Source organism: Tinamus guttatus, unplaced genomic scaffold (genome assembly GCF_059628265.1).
Source record: "Tinamus guttatus ecotype Peru unplaced genomic scaffold, ASM5962826v1 Tinamus_guttatus_pri_ptg000052l, whole genome shotgun sequence".
Taxonomy (NCBI): Eukaryota; Metazoa; Chordata; class Aves; order Tinamiformes; family Tinamidae; genus Tinamus; species Tinamus guttatus.
Window position 1 is genome coordinate 11372531 of NW_028288586.1, and position 18341 is coordinate 11390871.

The window sequence follows — 18341 nt, forward strand, 5'->3', positions numbered from 1 at the left end:
CTCTGAAATGCAGCAGGCTGCTTTTCACAGTAATATGGAAATGGCTTGTGTTATATGAACTGTCATCTTGCATCATCCATAGCCAGTATGGCCCATATAACGCCCATGTGGCCTGCAGCAGAGTGGCAAGATTCTGTGGCCTTTGCATAAGTTGTAAATCAGCACATCATTTAGTATATTAAATGCCTGCATAAATGAAACTAAAGTTTTATTTTATATGTATATGAACTCACTAAAAGAAATCCAGGGTAATGACACAGAATCACAGCACCAGCATGTAATTTGTTCTTCAATGCTGTTCAGTAGCACAAGAAAAGAAAATAGGTGCTAAAAAGAGATCTGGGGGCGTTTGGAGTACAGAAGACCAGCCAGCTGACAGCTCTTCTGGGCCCACTGGTTTTAAATAGAAGGAATAAATTATTTATCCCTGTACCTGATAATACCCCTCTCATATGATTTCTGTGTATATTTGGTTATGTTTTATGCTAGATAAGTTTCTCGAAGAAGTCTGTAGAGATCCAGCTGGCACGGTGAATTTGAATTTCCAAAGCAGTCATTCCAAAGCAGCTGTTCTTTAAGACACTAAGTTATCATGCATAAAAAAACCTTAATGCTAAAGCTAGAGATGGCAGTGAATGGTCACCTCTTTCTTCAGACAAATGTCACTTGTGTCCTGCTCGCTCTATTAGACAGAATAATAGACTAAATGGCTCTTAAGTCTGTCTATTAAGTTGCCATTGTCAGTATTGCATTAACAAAAAAAAGGTCGTTATGAACACAGACGATATAAATCAACAAATTAACCTTTTAGGATATATATTTGAATTTCATATTCTGTAATATAGTCTTCCTCCCTTTCCCCTCCCTCAAACTGTCTCTTTGGTCTCTCAGTATCAATAACACTTTTTCACAGAACGTCACTTCCTGAAAACTTTTTCCAAATTAACTCATGTATGTTTATTTGTACAGTTCATAATAAGTTGAATAAGTGGTTCAATGAAAAACATCATTTTTTTTTTCCAGAAGATTTGTGATTCTGTGATTATAAACACATCTATCTGCCCTGAAGAAAGTACCACTGCTCTAACAGTCAGGACAGTGCATGTCAACAAAATGTTTCATGGTCGAGAGACCAAAATAGCAGGCTCTGTGTTGTCACAGTGTGCTTTGAGTGCATCTGTAAGTTACCAGGATGTAGGCTTGCCAAAATGGGTACGTAGGGAAAGAAACTTTTCAGTAGAAGCAAAAAAAGTGAAGGATGGTGAAAAGAATGTAGCTACATCCCTTAAAAGGAAGCAGGATGCACGTACATATTGCGCAGAGAAATCAAGAAAATTACTTGTAAAGAGCTCCTTGCCTTCATATGAAGGAAGATATAACTGGACTTCTGGAAAAGCAGAATCATCTGAAAATTGTCCTTGTGATATCAGAAGTTTGGGATATGAAGAAAAAAGAGAATTGCTTGCAACTATAAAACAGGCAGGGGCATTCATAACTACTATGGTATTTCAAGATGGTTCTTCACAGCTCAACTCAGAGCAGGTTAGTGAATCATCTATTTTAGTCAGAATTATTTTTTCAGAGCCATTTGAAATTTGCATATGATTTCAATAAACAGAAAACTGTTAAATGTCCAGAATCTGGAACAATTCTGTATGGTTTGCTTGTCAAAATGTAAATATAGAAGTAAACCTTAATATTTCTGGCTACATTTTTTACCAAGTAAAACCTGAAGAAAAGGGAATCATTTAGGCTAAATAGTCATTTGTGTGCTTAAAATGAGAATGTTTGAATTAGCATCTTTCTGCTTTATGACATATCCATCACACTGGATTTTTGTTGCAAATTTGAAGCGTTTGTATGATACTGTATTAGTGTGGATAGTGCATGCAGTAACCCAGTGTATTGGTGGGCTTCATATCCTAAAATGTGTGGATTTTTTTTTTATATAAGACAGCATCAAATTTGTCAGAGGAAACACTATTGTAATTGTACTTAACAGGCCTTAACTTCATCAGTAAAAGGAATTGTTGTCTTAGTGAAGAGTCAGACAAAGTGCCTTTGCTCTCCCAGTAATTCTTCACCTGCTTGTACTTGGGATGCTTCTAATCAAAATGATAAATTAATTTATTTAAAAACTGAATGGTCATCTCTTTGGAAACAAGAAGAGACTCATAAGATATATGTTGGGTGAGTGTATGTAGGAAAAAATAAGTTTTGCTTTATGTATGTATGTTGTTAGCAACTGTAATGTTGGGTGCTTTGTTTCTTACAGATTGCACATTGGCTCAGGCTTAATCTCCCCGTGCTCGAAGTCCATGTTAGTTGTCTTAGTTATGTGTCAAGCCTGGGCTTAATTAAATAAATCATGAAGCATTAATGATTTGTTTTTAAGATCTTGGACTCACTTGCTAGTTGCCTGTCTCCTACTCTTCTAGCACAAGTCACTTCACTTACCTTTGTTTCACCAGCTGTAATACTGGAAATATAAAAAGAATAATCTTTTAATTTGTTGCCAGTTTGATTATAGATTGTTAGGAATGAAGACCAACTCATAGGTAAATCAAGTTCTTGTGAATAATAGAAATGCAAGAATAAGCAAGCTAATTTTATTAGGTTTTATCTAAATGTGAATGATCTCCTGTAACAATGGTAGAGTTATGTAACATTTGACCTACACAGTGTAAAATAAGATATTATGGTCTGCACGAATTTTGGCCTGTCCAAAATCCTGCTAATGTTGTTTCATATTAACAAGGATAAATAATCTTGGAAGCTCTTTAATTAATGATTGTTTTCTTATATTGCCCAAAATAGACCTAATCAAATACACCACACAGAGTTAGCCCAGTTTATATATATTTCTATTTTGTATAGTACAGACAGGGAACTAAAACCATAAGAGGAAGCATACTGCACTTCAACAGCATGTTAATAGTAGGTAATTGTGGCAATTTAGACTGTGCAGTAATTTTTAAATTGTGATTTTACTATCCTTGATCAACTCTATTAGAATCCTCTGTGATTCTGCTGGGTTATATTGAAGTGTTACAAGGATGCCAGTTGCTGTTTTGCATTAAGCTTGCATTTAATTTTGAATGTCAAATAAAGATTTATTTTCTTTATGACTGCATGATAAATCATATCTGCAAAAATATTTCATTTAGAACTGAATGAGGTTTCAAGTACTATTAAATTGAGAACTTAATATTAAACTAAAGTATCCTGTTCTTACAGGAATAAACAAACACCTTGTATTAACTATTTAGTGGTGCTAATTAAATGCATGAACAAAATTAAATGTGTTCAATACATAGTTACAAGATTTAGTTCTTGTTTGTTCTACACAGGCAAATATTATTTCAAATGCTACATTGCAATGTTCCAGTTATTTGCTTCAATGCAAAAGATTTTCTGAGGACACTGCTTGCAGTTTATGGTAGTGAAATTAGCTGGAAACAAGGTAACTATTGGATCTAATTTATGATTGAATCCTGTGCTGTCCTTGATGGTGATGTTTCTGTTAGAATTACTAGATGTAGAAGTAACTAGACTGGTGGCTGAATAATATTTGGGAAAACAGAGTTTTAGTAGCATGGAGAAGAAAACACTTTTTTGGAGGTGATGTGTCAATATGATGTATTCCTTCCAGGAATAGGAATAAAATTGCTGAATAACTAAGGAAAACTTTGAGTGGAAAAAGAAAGCTCTCAACAAAGTGCTGACTGCAGCTGAAAAGATCAAATTACTTCATGTTTTGTTTTCCTAGGAAAACTCCCTCTGCTCAAGAGGAGAGACTAAAATAAAATCCAGAAATGCTTGCAGCTGTCAAAATTAGAAATTGCGTGACTGGGTCCTTGGTTAGTTGATAGAAATAAATAAGACTCTTGTGTAAGGGGGAAAGAAATCTAAGGTCTAAAAATAGTGTTTATTTTTTCTATTTTTTCTTAGATCTGTGGGTAGATCTATGACATAATAAAAATAAATTTTTGCCCCTTTAGAGGGCACTCTTTCTATGTAGAGTCTACAGATCATATTCAGCATCTGAAAGGCGTCATCAGAAAATGCCGATAAACTTCCAGTGGTTTAAGATCTGGTCTGAGGATCTGCACAAAAGGCCTTTAGCTCTGAGAAAGGGGGAATTGTGAACACTGTGAGAATGTTGGAATGGAACAGTTGTTGGTGAAAATTTTATGACAGGAAATAGTAGATCTATATTATCCTCTGAGTCATAGAATATTAATCTGAAGACCAGATATCTCAAAGGATTCTTGTTTAGTTTCTTTAAGCCTCGGAAGTTGTTCTCTCACACATCTCTGCCATGGTAAGAAGTACATTGTGGAAATTGTGTATGCTAAAGATAAAATCTTGTCATTGCCAAGACAAGCAAGCACTGAAATGTCATTAGGAGCTTAGATTAGTGTGTGATGCTCCAGGGAGTGCAACCCTTAGCTCTGTCATGGGTATGGTGGTTTTCTGGTCGTAGCTCAGCCACACTTGTCTGGTGCCACTAGAACCCCTCATCTGCCTGCTGGGAGCACCCTGTTATGTGCAGCCTTCCTCTGTATGTAACTCATTGCTTTCACCTCTTCATTTCTGAAGTCGTATGTTTTGTGCCAGTTATTTTTATTACAGAGAAAAGGGGAAACTTCTGTTAACTTATAAGGAGACCTTGTGGCCACTTTCTATTTGCTGACCACATGTTTACTCTGTTAATTGTCTAAGTGACAATGCTGTTCTGACTGTTGTCCCCTCAGTTAACACTGAGGTGATAGAAGAGATGATCAGAGTTTTACAGAAACATTTCCAGCTGCACTCTGGTACCTTCTAAATACTGCGGTGCTGAGTCATAGGCTTAAGTCTATTCCCTAGCTTGCTCCCAAGAGAAAGTTGGCAGGGGTTTCTCTTCCATATATTCTTACTGCTCGAGTCAAGCATCTCTGGACTTTGGCTAGTTCTCCCTGCTGCTATCCTCCCTGTCAGGGAAGAAGGGATAGATGAGCCAGGGATATTTGTTTTTTATCCTTTTTCACTAGAGGCTGTTTTGTGTGCTCATTGTAAACAAAGATAAGAGAAAAGGATTTTCAGGAGATTTCACTAAGGCTATTCTGTTGCAGTTTTGCTCCATGTAGCTGTGGTAAGATTCAGTTATTCTTATTAGTGCTTATTTCATGCAGTCCTCAGATGAGCTTGTCAATGTCCTATGCCCCCCTGGATGAAGAGAGCGCTTTTTTGCAGCCTTATAGACATTTTCCTACTCCATCTGCTGCCTGGAGTGTTGCTTCATCTGCCTCCTCACAATGCATCATCTGTGTTGCTGGTAAACCTGTCTGCGGCGGTTGTCAAAGATTCGTTTAATTCTTGCAGTGATTGCTTCTTGCTGAAAGAGCAGTGGAAATCCTGTAGATGCAGGTTTCTCTTTGGAGTGAATTCTGAGCTGCACAGACTTTCTCAGCTGTGTGACTCCAAGGCCAAGACCGTCCTTCTGAATGACAGGCCTCCCCTTAGTAGCACCCTCAGGAGTGAATGCTTGAGACAGTTTCCGAGGCTGTTCCGTACTATCTGTGAGTTTCTGAGAAGAAGAGCTGTTTACACTGAAAGAAGGGGATAATAAGCTGCATCACGTATCTGTGTGAGGCCATGCACACGAAGCACCCTTCTGTTTTCTGAGGGCACTCCAGCAGAGTTTAAGCTATTTCAGTGTCTCCCATCCTAACATCTGCTGAGCAGCCACATGGATTTCTTTTCAGCACCACTTGTATCATTAGAGGAAAACAAGCCTAGTACAGTTCTTACCTGGTATAGTCCTGCAGCTGTAACTTGCGTTACGGACATTAAAACTTGCTTCTTGGTGTCACTGAGTGATAAATGTACCTGTGGGTTGTCATTTAAGTAACAGTTAAAGATATTTAGTGGTTACTTAAGAGGTTACTTATACTTGGATATATCTCAAAGAATTGTGCCCTCTTCTTTGTGGTACTACAGTGAATATGTGGCTGTCGTGGCTAAGAGGGAAATGAAATAGCACTAGGTTTGCTCCATCTTAGATATTTAGATGAACATGAGTGAAAAAGCAGCGTGAGGATAGAAGATTCAGCAAGACTAAAGGTTCTCATTTTGAGAATGGTGTTGTGCCACCAATATGTGAATTTGTGCATGCATTGCAGATCTCAAAAGTCTGATTGCTGGGAAGTAAATGTACTGCCCCCACCATAACAGGAACAACAAAGCAACAACTGCATCTGAGGGAGGCAACCATAAGAAAAACTTCATTTTGAAATTTGTCAGGGATAAAGAAGAGAAGCTTTTGCAGAGGGAATCTTAAGAACCAAACGCACATTCAGATTTTAAAGCCTTAACAAAATCTCTTCCAAAATTTTCTCATTAGCGCTGAATACCATATTCCTATGCAGTCATGGTATAGATTACAGCTGCCAGTTCAAGGTTCTAATGTTCTTGTAGCTTAAGTGCTTATGGCCTGTATCTATAGGAAAGATGGGCAAATCTTTGGAAATATTTCCTAATATTGGAAGTAATGGAAATATTTTGATTAAAACAAAATTAATGTTTATATTTTTTGTAGTTGCTGACAGTGTCGTATTAGATCCAAGAATTGCAGCATGGCTGATAAACCCCAGTGACACAGTTCCCTCTTTTGAATGTTTAATCCAGAAGTATTTTGAAAAGTCTTTTTCCATGAGAAAAGTAAGTACAAATATAGGTTCTCTGAGAAATACACTGGAAGGTAGTTGTTTTAAATTGTTTGTGATCATGTGAAAAAAGGAGAAAAAAACTAAATTGCTATTGTTTACAAAATACTGCAAAAGCATTCAGTTAATAGTGCTCTTCCTGATGAAGGCAAGTTATATTAACACTACTTTTCAGAAATCTAATGTGGACAATGGGGGAGTGTTCATTGTAGTCTGTCCAGATGGTATTATATTCTCAAGGAATAGCTGCAAAATTCTGCATCAAAACCGAATGCTCAGTAACAATACTAATTAATATTAATTGCAGCAAAACACAATTTAATCTTTCCTTTTACGTGTCTGCAAGCTGCTTTTCAGCTTTCATTCCCGAAGTCACTAATACTTTGCTTGGTAATTCCTGTGAATTTTGTAGTCTGTACTTGCTGTAATTCAGTTACTTGTTAGTAAGCATGCTATAAAAGATGTAGTTGTGGAGAGGTATCAGAATTGAGAGAGAAGAAAAAAATATATATATATTGTTCCATACAAGTACTACATGCCAAAAATGCTGAATTTCACAATATGTTGGTGAAAATACTCTATCATACTCCATGTCAAACCCTATGTCAAATATGAACCTGAAGTATGTGGAAGGAAAAATTGATTTTTTTTTTCTCAATAAAGGAGAATGGTTAATGAGCCTGGAAAATTATTCCCAATGCTACAGAAATGTCTTACAGCCCTTCAAAACTTATTTGCTGAATATATAAAATCTTGCTATTTGTATTTTGGTCTGTGGTGTTCTGCTCTGGATATATTCACTGGTTGTTTGAATTTTGAAACTTTTCATGCTTGAGGGAACTATTGATAACAACAGATGTGCACTAATCTAATTAAGATGTCTTGCAACATCGCACTTTTCTGTGTTTTGCTTGTTCAGACACAGACATTGTAGTAAAATTATAGACTTCCTAGGAACAATATCTAGTGGGCTTAAGGCATGGGCAGAGCTCAGCTGTATCAGCATATCCTCATCAGTACAGACATGTCAGAAAAACAGAGCTAGGTTACTTTAAAATGTTATCTGTAAACTGCAGTTATTCAGAAGCTACTCTGTGGTTTATTCTATTAGCATAGGAATTGTTAAGGCAGGTAGGTAGAATCCTATAGATTTATCAGTTATTTCTACATGTGTTGTCCCCACTTCTGAATCAGCATCCTTATTTTTGTCTCTTCCATGTTTCCTTACCTCAGACTTTTGTCCATGTATCACATATATCTGTTTCATATATTACATCTGTTTCTCAACTTTGCCATCCTGATTCCAGACTCTTGAGTTAAATATTGCCTTCTCTACTGTCCTCCTCTAGGTTTAATTTTATTTTCTTGCCCTACCCACTTCCAAGCCCTTTTTGCTGACTCCTTGCTTATATCCCAGTGTATATTCAACAAATATGTTGCTCCTGGTGCCTGTTATTCACCATAGGGAATTGGTGAGAGGGCAGGCAGAGGTGTGCATGAGGCCGAAGGTAGCACCGTGGGACTGTGCAGAGGTTAGGAAAGAACTAGCTTAGATGCAGACGCACAGTGACCTTTTCTAGCCTGTTCTGGCCACTGTTCTCAGCTGACATCATTTTCCTTCTGCTAGCCGGATCTTTTTCTCCCTGTATGCTCCACAGATGCATTCATTATTTCATTTAATGTCTCTTCTGCATTTCAATCAGAGGCTCCTTTGCCAGTTCATCTGCCTTTTCCTTTCCTTTCGGTCTTCCAAATTCCAGCCCTGGTTTTACTAGACTAGTATCCATCCAATCCACTTCACTCTGTAATCTGTTTTTTTTTCCTCTTTTTTTTTTTTTGTCTTCTATGAATTATGCATGCTTTGTTTTTTTGCACTTTTTTTTACTCTTTAAATGTTAAGATTTGAAAGAATTCTGTTAACCAGAAAATTACAGTTTGTTGTTTAGCAAAAGCTTACTTTTGTAGCTCAAAGCAAACAATCAGCTGTACAAATAAGATGGACTTGAATCAGTTAAGAGTAGAAAAGTTAAAAAATAAAGCTGTAAAGATAACTCAAAACGTAGAATTTTATTATGAAAAAAGTGCAGAGACACTGCACTTTTGCAACAAGAAATTAAGTTTTGATGTAGCAGAAAGATTAAAATAATACTTAACTGCTCAGACTGAAGCAGATTCATTGCTGTCTGCTAGTTTTTTGACCAAAAACGTACTTACACAAGGAGAAGTGGTTGCATATTTTTTGCCTATTAGCAGTGGAATTCAGGGGAATGGGCACATACTGCAGTCCTGCAGAGTATCATAACTGAAACGAGCAGAAAATGAGCTTGGCAAATAATTAAGAACCAAACCACTTGAAGCTAGTGTTCAAAAGATCCATTAAGGGGAACTTCTAAGTAGTGACTAGCTTGCAGTTGGAGGTTAACATTTTAAAAAAGATAGATTACCCTAGTGAAGGGAGAAGGATAAAAAGGGCTTTCACACACCCTTTTTAGGCAAGAGGGGGATTCTTGTGTGGTTGATATCAAGGAGAATGAGGTAGGGTGCACCCAAAGCCAGTTACTCTCCCAATATAAGCACAATGGAAGAGGGATGCATATATCGGCATGTGTATTATCACAGTTGTGTATGATCTTATTTGCTAATATTTTGCTACTTGAGGCACCATACACAAGTTATCGGTTCTGTTTTTAGAATGAATTGCGACTTCCCATAAGTACAAAGGGTGTCCCATACTTCTGCTACTGTAGACACTTCCCCTCTTCTCTTAAAAATTCGTGTTGAGTCAACAAGTTCCCATGCTGGTCAGAAATGCTTGCTGATGAAGCTGCAACATTTTATAATTTGTGTAATTAATTATAATTAATTACTATATTTTATTTTCTAATTATAGATATTTAATGAAAGAAGTAAGACAAGGAAGTTGGAGGACAAGTGGAGGTCTATAGAAAAAAGAGAGACTTTTTGCAGCTCCTAGCAGAAGAGTGTCAGCCTAATGCTCCGTCAGCTCTAAGATAGGAATGGAAATAATAAAATGGGCTGAGGACAACTAGGATTGCTTTAAAACACAGATTGGATGAATGACAAACCCAAAGATAGCTTACTTATAAAATGCCCAAGAAACAGATTTGGTGTTTTTTTCAATTTGGAAGCCATCCATTGGAATTCATGGACATTTGTTTTCCTGTCAATCCATGTTTTCCATTCTTGACAGAAAGATGAAATTCATGTGGAAAGCAGATTTTAAGTTGAGCTCCAACTCTCCCTATGTTAATTTAGTAGAAATGATCTTGGAGTACCCATTTCATCAAGTATGTAGCCAAATCTAGGTCAATCTCCAGCAATTTTGAGGGAGAATAAGTAATTTTAATCGGTTTATTTTCTGAAGTGGTGAACATTCCATTGGCTTCACTATTGATTTCAACTCCAACAGATCCTCCATCTGATGTATATTAAGCTGATGTTGTCAAACAAAATAGTAAACTTAGGCATCCTACAATTCTATTTTTTATAGATTTCTCTTGAACTGTCATGCACAGGGATCTGCAAATGCTACTGCACTGCACCTCACATTGCTGTGTCTTTCATTCTTGGTTCTGGGCTTGCTGGAACAGTAGAAAAGGACATGAAAGGAGGCAATACTGCCAGCAGAAATGAAACTGCCAAGCAGATTTTCCTTATTTTAGAAATAGTAATAGAATTCTTGCTTGAACATCAAAGGTAGCACAGGGGTACCATTTCTCCATACTCAGTTTGTGCAGAATATAAATTATGGAACAGATAAAATATTCAATGCTCATCTCTGTATTTCTGTGTACATCTGAGTTTTGTTTATCACAGCTCTAAGAATATTTCTAAGATGCCAAATCTAATATGAGGCAAATATGGAAAAATATGCAATTTGATCTCTTTTAGAACATAGAGTATTCTGAATGAATTTGTTAAGAAATAGTCTTGATTCTTTTCTTTCAGTATCAAAACATAGGTTTACATTTGGAGAAACTTTACAACGTAATGATGGATCTTGCTCATGGCTTACAGGTAGGATTTGAAAAGCAGAAATTCTGATCATTTCTGCAGTAGTAAGATGAACTAAAAAATATTAGTTATGTGCCTCATTGAGATCAGAATCTCCATGCGAGTGAAATGGAAGTTTTGAAACATTAGTGATTTACAGTTCTGGTCAACATTAAAATAATGTCTAATAAATCTGGTATTTTTTTTTTACTAGAAGGAAGCATTTATTTAGTTTGAGGTTAATCTTGAGAATATGTTTTTCCTATAAGCAGTTAATTTACACATTTATATGAATATTCCAAGAACAAGAAATGTTTAGAGTATTGTGATTATATTTTCATTTAGTATTTTGAAAATATATCGGATGATGTTTTATTTCCTATTTCTTAAAACATCATGTAGCTGGATATTTTTACAAATAAGAATATTTACAAAGTGTTTTTCTTGGGGACAAAAACTTTCACTAGATTGTGTTAAGCATTACTGCAGTTCAGAATGCACTTCAATGATTTTTCTAGCCCTTTCTTTTTTCCTTTTTTTTTCCTTTAACTTTTTTTCCTATAGTCATATGGCTGGAAAAGTACCAGAATGTAGAGTCATGTTCAAGTTCTAGTGGATGGTACATCATAAAATTCTAGTAGTTTTCTTTGAAATTGATACAGCAAGCGTAGGGCAGAGATATATTGACAAGAGTATTAGTGTTCTTGACACTAGTCTGTATGTCTAAGCGTACCCGGCAGTATGCTGAGACATTCTGCAAAGGAAGGCAACAGGGAAACACCAAAGGCACACAAGCACGGACAGCCAAGCTACAGGAAGAGTTTTCAGATGAAAAACTGCTGCCCCATTGCTTTGTTAGAGGGAAAAAAAGATTTGCCTTTTCTTATAAAGAAATAGCGTACATTGCTCGTCACTCTTTTCTTCCTAATGCCAATAAAATAATGCATATTGACTCGTTGCTTAATTGTTCAAGTGAAAAAACAAAAAGGCAGGATAAAAGGCACTATTATAATGGAACTTACTCTGAAATTAAACTGTTTAGAAAGGAGATGTGTACTTTTTTTATTACTGTCCCTGTACCTTTTCCCACAAAAATGATATAATGGTCTATATTTAGACATACTAAGTGATATTTTATTCCACAAGCAATCTTGTCATATAAAAATGAAATACTGCTTGCTGGAAAATAGGTTCACAGAATCACACACAAACGCATACACACACACACACACATATATATTTTAAATAACATTGTTTGATACTGATAAGTTTGTTTCCATCTTGCTTTACAGGTTCAAGGTTTGTGGAAATTATATTGGACATTAGAGCTTCCACTGATCAAAATTCTGGCAGGTATGAAAGTTTGGTTGCAAATATGAATCTTAACCATTTTCACACACACCTATTTACCATGTTTTAATAGAAAGTTATAACTTAGAATACAACATGTTGCCTTATTCTCCTGATACCTGTGTGAGTTTCAGATGTAACATCAAAAGCATGAACTGTAAATACTTATTTAAATGTCTTGTCACAAATCCCTCTAAAGGTCAAGCTATTTACATACTTTGTCTTGAATATTGCAAACATCATTCATGCTCTGAGTACTTAATTTGACACAGCCGAGTTAATGAGGGTCTCAAGCAAGTCAATGTCAAATAGAAAATAGAATCTTAAATTTTTCTTTCTCATTGTAGTGCTTAGTTAATTATATAACAATACCCAGATTTTTAAAATAGATGATATAATTGTTCTCAGTGCATATTTGTATTTACAGTGATGGAGACACATAAAATACATGTGAACAAACAAGAACTGAAAAAAACATCAGAAATTCTGGGGGTAAATTTTATTGGTCTTTTTTTCTTGGGAAAATTTTTCTGACTGTATGAAGAGAATAACTGCATTAAAAAGAAGAAATCTCTTCTGTTTTGTCATGCTTTCCAACACAAGTTTTGGGTTTCTTAGTTTTTTATACATAAATATAAATACAGCTAATGAAGTCTGCATATTAGGATAATTCTGTATTTATTTGTAAAAGTTAGAGACATATTTACTTCATCAGCCTTGCCCCATACAAAGAATGCTTTCCAAATCCATACCCTCTTTTAAATTAGGTATGTTGTAGAATAGAAATCCTAGTGAATATTTCTGAATTTACATTTATCAGTAACTGTCTTTCTGGGAAGAGATAGCTGATTATATATATACACACATATACATACACATATATATGTTTTGCCCATAAAACACTTTTAAAGTTATGTGTTCTTATAGTTCTAAATTTGTACAAGGGAACACGTTTTTTTTAGCATAACAAGAATATGCTTTTTTGAAGTCTAACTAAGTAACCTTTGCGGTCGGGCAGACTCACCAGCTGTTTACCAGAATAATTTGCATAGCTAAATTTCTGACAGACCTTCCTAGTCCATGAAAAATCTAGATTATTTTCCTTCAAATTTTGGTACTTTCTACTGCAGCAAATCATCTTCTCAGATTGTGATGAAATATGGCTTGAAGAGTGCACTGAAATAAATGTTGATAACCCACAATGATTATGCATTAGGAAGTACCAGTTTGTAACCAGAAGTTCAATATACTTATTAACCTAGGAGCAGAATAACTCTGAGGTATTAATAATTTCTAGATGCGACTGAAAGAGCTTGAGCAGGAAGCCCATCAAGTTGCTGGAGAGCAATTCCTTGTGACGAGCAGTAGTCAACTCAGAGAGGTAATGTCTATGCTACTATTATTAGGCAATTTTATTGAAGAAGAATTATAAAGCACATAAAGCTGTCATTAAAACTTCAGGATTCTTTTTACATACAAATTAATGTCTTTTCTGTTTATAATGGAAGATACAACATTTTTCATAAATTTGGCAATGTCGGCCAATCTGTGTTTAAACTGCTTTACAGCAGAAAGATTTTAGCAAATACACCAATTTTACAGATAATAAATGAAATAATAATTTGATCTTTTCAATTCTGTGTTTTTTCTCTGTTACAGTTCTGTTTTCACAGAATGACAGGCTAGTCGTGATTGGAAGGGACCTCTGGAGATCATAGGTCCACTCCCCCTGCTAAAGCATGATTAGCTAGATTCTCCTTGAAATCTGTTTTCTGGAATTGAAGTTCAGAGATGTTCCATTATGCTTTCAGTATTTGAAACATTGAAACTATTCTTTTATGTTTTTTTCTAATATAGGTATTATTTGAAAAGCTAAAACTGCATACTCTGTGTGAGAAAATTCCCAAAACTGAGATACAACAAGTTGAATCCACCTCAGAAGCTGTGGTGAGATTGGGAGAGGCTTTTAAACTTCATGCATAATTTAGAAGTTGTTCTGTATTACACTCTAGTGAAATGGTCATTTGTCTGCCTACCCATCTGGATTTGTTTTTGTATTGTACTTATCAAATTTACTTAACTTATGCAGTAAATGAAGGGGAGGTTGTCTACCTTAGCATATATTGAGAATGGTAAGAGAAGAATTCTGCTGCCCTTGACATTTATCAGGCTTAATATATAATGACAGCTTTTATAGTATATACAGATTTGTCAGAAATAAAGAGGAAAATATTTTCAGACTACTTAGAATTCAGTTCTTAGCATTTCATAACACTTTGCAATGACTTTACAGGTAGGTCTGTTCTAATGCAACGTTTAGTCCTGCCTGTAGAAAGGATTCTCTTACATCAGTTTTGGAGCTGGCAATAAACTGTTCGAATACCTGTGAATTGAATTGGGAATTGTCACTTTTATACCTTTCCCGTGCATGGATTTTCCTCTTTTTTTTTTTTTTTTTTTTCCCTTTTCTGTGGAGACAATTGCCTTCATTAACAGAGGGTTATATTTGATGTGAGATCTGCATACCTGCGATGGAATCTTGCTCCCCTACAACACAAATGATGCCTACACAAAAGATCAAATAAATGTACCTTCAAATTCAGTGCATTATTTATTATTAGCCAATTGCTAAGGCTGGGTTAATTAAAAACAGCAAATTGAAACCTTAATTAATATGTTGTCTCCCCCTGGTAGTGAGCAACACCTTTTAAATCTCTTTTGATAAAAGCCCGTCTCTTTTACACCCTAATCTATCATAGTTCCAGGTATCTTTGTTGTATTGATACATATCCAATCTGTCTTTGGTTTAGTTCTTTTTCTTAATAATATTCTTTTCTTAATATTTTCTTAATAATATTCTTAATAATATTTTATGACAATTTATAAGCATATTAAACAGAAATATGCATAATTTTATGGGTTTTGGATCTGGAAATTTCAACTTTTTTTTTTAAAGTCTCCCAGACTATTATGGGACAAACAGAATAAATTATCCCGTTTCTTTCCTTTTTTAAAAATGTGCTTTTATTATGTTATTATGTTTCTTGTACGTAGATGCTGTTTAGCATGCAAAGAAGAAAGAATAGAGAAAAAAAAAACAGAAAAAATAATAGAGAAGCTCCACTCTACCCGCCCCCCCCCCCCCACAACCCCTTATGACCCCCTGTGTTTTCAATGTCCTTGTGGAAATTTGTGGAAGAGTTTTTTTTATCTCTATATACTTTTTGATCCTTCTCTGAGAAGCTAGAAGGGAAGGATGCTCTCCAGTCCTCCAGTAAGAACATTATTCTCTAGTGCATTATTTATTCAATTCATTTTGGAGAGAGAATTTCTTCCTCCAAAAATGATTCTGTATTTTATTTATTGACCAGAGCCATTTTCACTTACATGTGAAAAATAAACCTGTGATCTAGAGGTTAGATTTAGATACTTAAATAATACCAGTTAACAGTAAAGTGTAAAAGTACTTCAAATTTGTTATTTTGCAGTTAAATAAGTTGCAAGATCTTCATCCATTGCCAAAGATAATTTTAGAATACCGACAGGTGAGATGTATTTTTTTACATATTGTGCTGAATCGAAAATAACCAAGAAATAATATATTTACAACTAAGTGAAAAAATATTGGCTAGGGTGTTATTTCAGTTCATTTAAATATTTATTAATTTTATTAAATATTTATTAAAATTTTTAAGTTTTAGATATTCAAAAGAGTTTCTAAATTTAAAATATATACTTCTGTTTTGCACTATATTAACTGTAGCTAGCAAAACACTGTTGCAAAAGCATGTGGAAAGCTTTGCTGTTAAATTTGTCTAGTGCTATAAAATCTTCTATTTTTTTTTAAGCTCTAAGGAAATATACTGAATAAAGTAAGGAGATGCCTCGTTAGGTTTGCATTTTCAGGAAGTTCTGTCACCTGAAAAAACAACCTATCTACTTAGTCTGCTCTTTTGCTTAATGTTTGGGTTTTCAGTAGATATGTTTCTAAGATACAGGCAAAATGTGGAGCTTTGAGAGACCTTTTATGTCATTCATTGACAATGTAAATTCTGATTCATTTGCTGATTCATCTGCATAGATCTGGCTTTGAGATATAACTTGACACCTGACTTAGCTGGTAAAGCTACTAATGAATATGCATCTATTATTTTCAAAAATAAAGCTTTTTGTATCCTTTTCTAAAGAAAAGTGTTTGAAGAATATCCTTATTTTGAAAATCTTACATATTTATGGATAAGAATTTGCCTTTTTATCTCACGTTTATGTGATTTAGGTCCATAAGATAAAATCAACCTATGTGGACGGCCTACTAACATGCATGAAAAAGGTAAAAAATACAACTCACAGCCTGTCAAATGTGCTATTTCAAAGAAGTCGTAAAATGATAGGAAATAATAGCAGCATTTACAGTTTAGGGTTTTTTTTGTATAAAAATGATAAAACATTTCTTGTTGGCATTGCAGTTGCTGCAAAATCACTGCAAATATTTTCAGTGACTCATTACTAATATTTGCATTAATTAAACTTTAGAGAAACATATCCCTATTCCATGTATGTCTACTCTTCTTTTGATTTTTACTTTATTTGCTTTAAAGGGATTTATTTCCTCTACATGGAATCAGACAGGAACCGCGACTGGCAGACTTTCAGCCAAACATCCGGTGAGCCTTTTAAAAGATATACATTTTACTTTTGATTTATAAGATAATGTTATTTATATAAAATATTGCCATGCTTTTAAATCATGAAATGTTCTGTTCCAGTTTTCTTCTAATAATTGCAATATTTTATGTACATGGAAGACTGAAAAAGTGTATTAATTAATTTTATGAATATTTTATTTTTCCTGATCAGAATTTATTATTCTTTACCAGAGGTTTACCTAAAGTGGGCGGGTATGACTGTGAGCCATGCAGACTCCAGATCTTTGCAGAATATATAGACAAATAAATAAATAAATATACAGTGATTCCTGATGCATGTAAACTCTTCCCTGTAAAGGACTGGTGAGCCCTGGAAGCTCACCAGCTTCCAGAAAAAAATAGGAGGAAATAGGAGCAACAGGAGCAAACCAAAAGATGATTTCTTCTAGACTTCAGCTTCATGCCGCATAGCAGCCCAGGGCTGTTGCTTTAGTAACCTGCCAGCTGCCTACGTGGGGCTGTGGTATATAGGCTTTGTGCTTCCTTTTGTGGCTTTGGCTGTATATAATGCTGTTTGGGGCTGGAATAGCTTTTACTTGAGTTTCTGGACAGCTAAAAACTTTGGATTCTGCCAGTGCGGCCTTTAAAGTACATGGGTGAATGTATTTTATTGTAACATTCTGCTTGGAATTTCAGGAGTTTTTTTTCTGCTCTTTTCGAGCCTGGCGAAGCACTTTGCGTCTCACTTGCATTTTGGAGCCAAAGCTGTGCAGATGAGTGGGCAGCCCCCTGGACAGGACTGCACGTGAACCCCTGGACTTGAGTCTCAGGGCTGCTGGAGGGGGCAGAACTTGACTCATGAAGCTAGTGAGAATTGGAGAGGCTGCTCTTCTGTTAACTTAGATTGAAAAGTGCTGTTTAGCTCTTGCCTGTGCAGGCCCTGCCCTGCTTAGCAATTTGTACAGGTGCTAGCCTGAAGTCTCATGGATACAGATGGTATTGCAGTTTTCTGCAGTCTCAGGTGCAAGATCATGGTTACTTGCAGCACCGTTTAGGAGTTAGGTGCTAAAACTAACTGTTCATTTTTGGGGTAAATCACCATGGGAGCTCCTGAGGCTCCTCACAAGTCCTCACTGATATGATGAGTTTTGGGCTGCTGGCAAAATCTTGTCCTGACACACTGTTTTTCTGCAGTACTGGTGATTTCGCTTCATGGTGTGTATTTGTGCACCGTTTGTCATCAAAAAATGTAGAGGAAGTGCTCATGCTTTGTGCTGAGTAAAAAACACTGTCTGTGACACAGTCTGAATAAACTGTGACATTGGGGAATATTATTGCTGCTCCCACTTATGCACCCAGACTGGGGAAGTGACAGCAGAGAACACAAAAGCAGATCATGAAGGCCACAGTTTGCTACATGTTTTGATCTGATGTACAGATATTGCAAGTCAGAGCTGAGCAGACAGCCATCCCGGGGATCGCATACGCTATGAGGTGACTTTTAGCCTGTCATGCTACGAACAGCATGGACTCTACTTCTCCAAAAGATTGTTTTTCTCCAGAATAATGCGGCTACAGTCAGTCGTGGAATGCTGGATATTTATAAACATTGGCATTACAC

General features: G+C 35.6%; 1 protein-coding gene across 1 annotated transcript in view; it reads left to right on the forward strand.

Moving 5' to 3' along the window:
* The window catches only part of POLN (DNA polymerase nu), a 76277-nt gene that overhangs the window by 3823 nt on the left and 54113 nt on the right, over positions 1 to 18341 (forward strand). The window contains exons 3-14 of the mRNA XM_088540064.1: positions 1024 to 1542; positions 2003 to 2190; positions 3351 to 3463; positions 6584 to 6745; positions 10660 to 10748; positions 12017 to 12077; positions 12502 to 12566; positions 13372 to 13455; positions 13932 to 14021; positions 15563 to 15619; positions 16351 to 16404; positions 16673 to 16738. Coding sequence (XP_088396190.1) covers positions 1024 to 1542; positions 2003 to 2190; positions 3351 to 3463; positions 6584 to 6745; positions 10660 to 10748; positions 12017 to 12077; positions 12502 to 12566; positions 13372 to 13455; positions 13932 to 14021; positions 15563 to 15619; positions 16351 to 16404; positions 16673 to 16738 — 1548 coding nt within the window. The remainder of the gene's footprint in view (positions 1 to 1023; positions 1543 to 2002; positions 2191 to 3350; positions 3464 to 6583; positions 6746 to 10659; positions 10749 to 12016; positions 12078 to 12501; positions 12567 to 13371; positions 13456 to 13931; positions 14022 to 15562; positions 15620 to 16350; positions 16405 to 16672; positions 16739 to 18341) is intronic.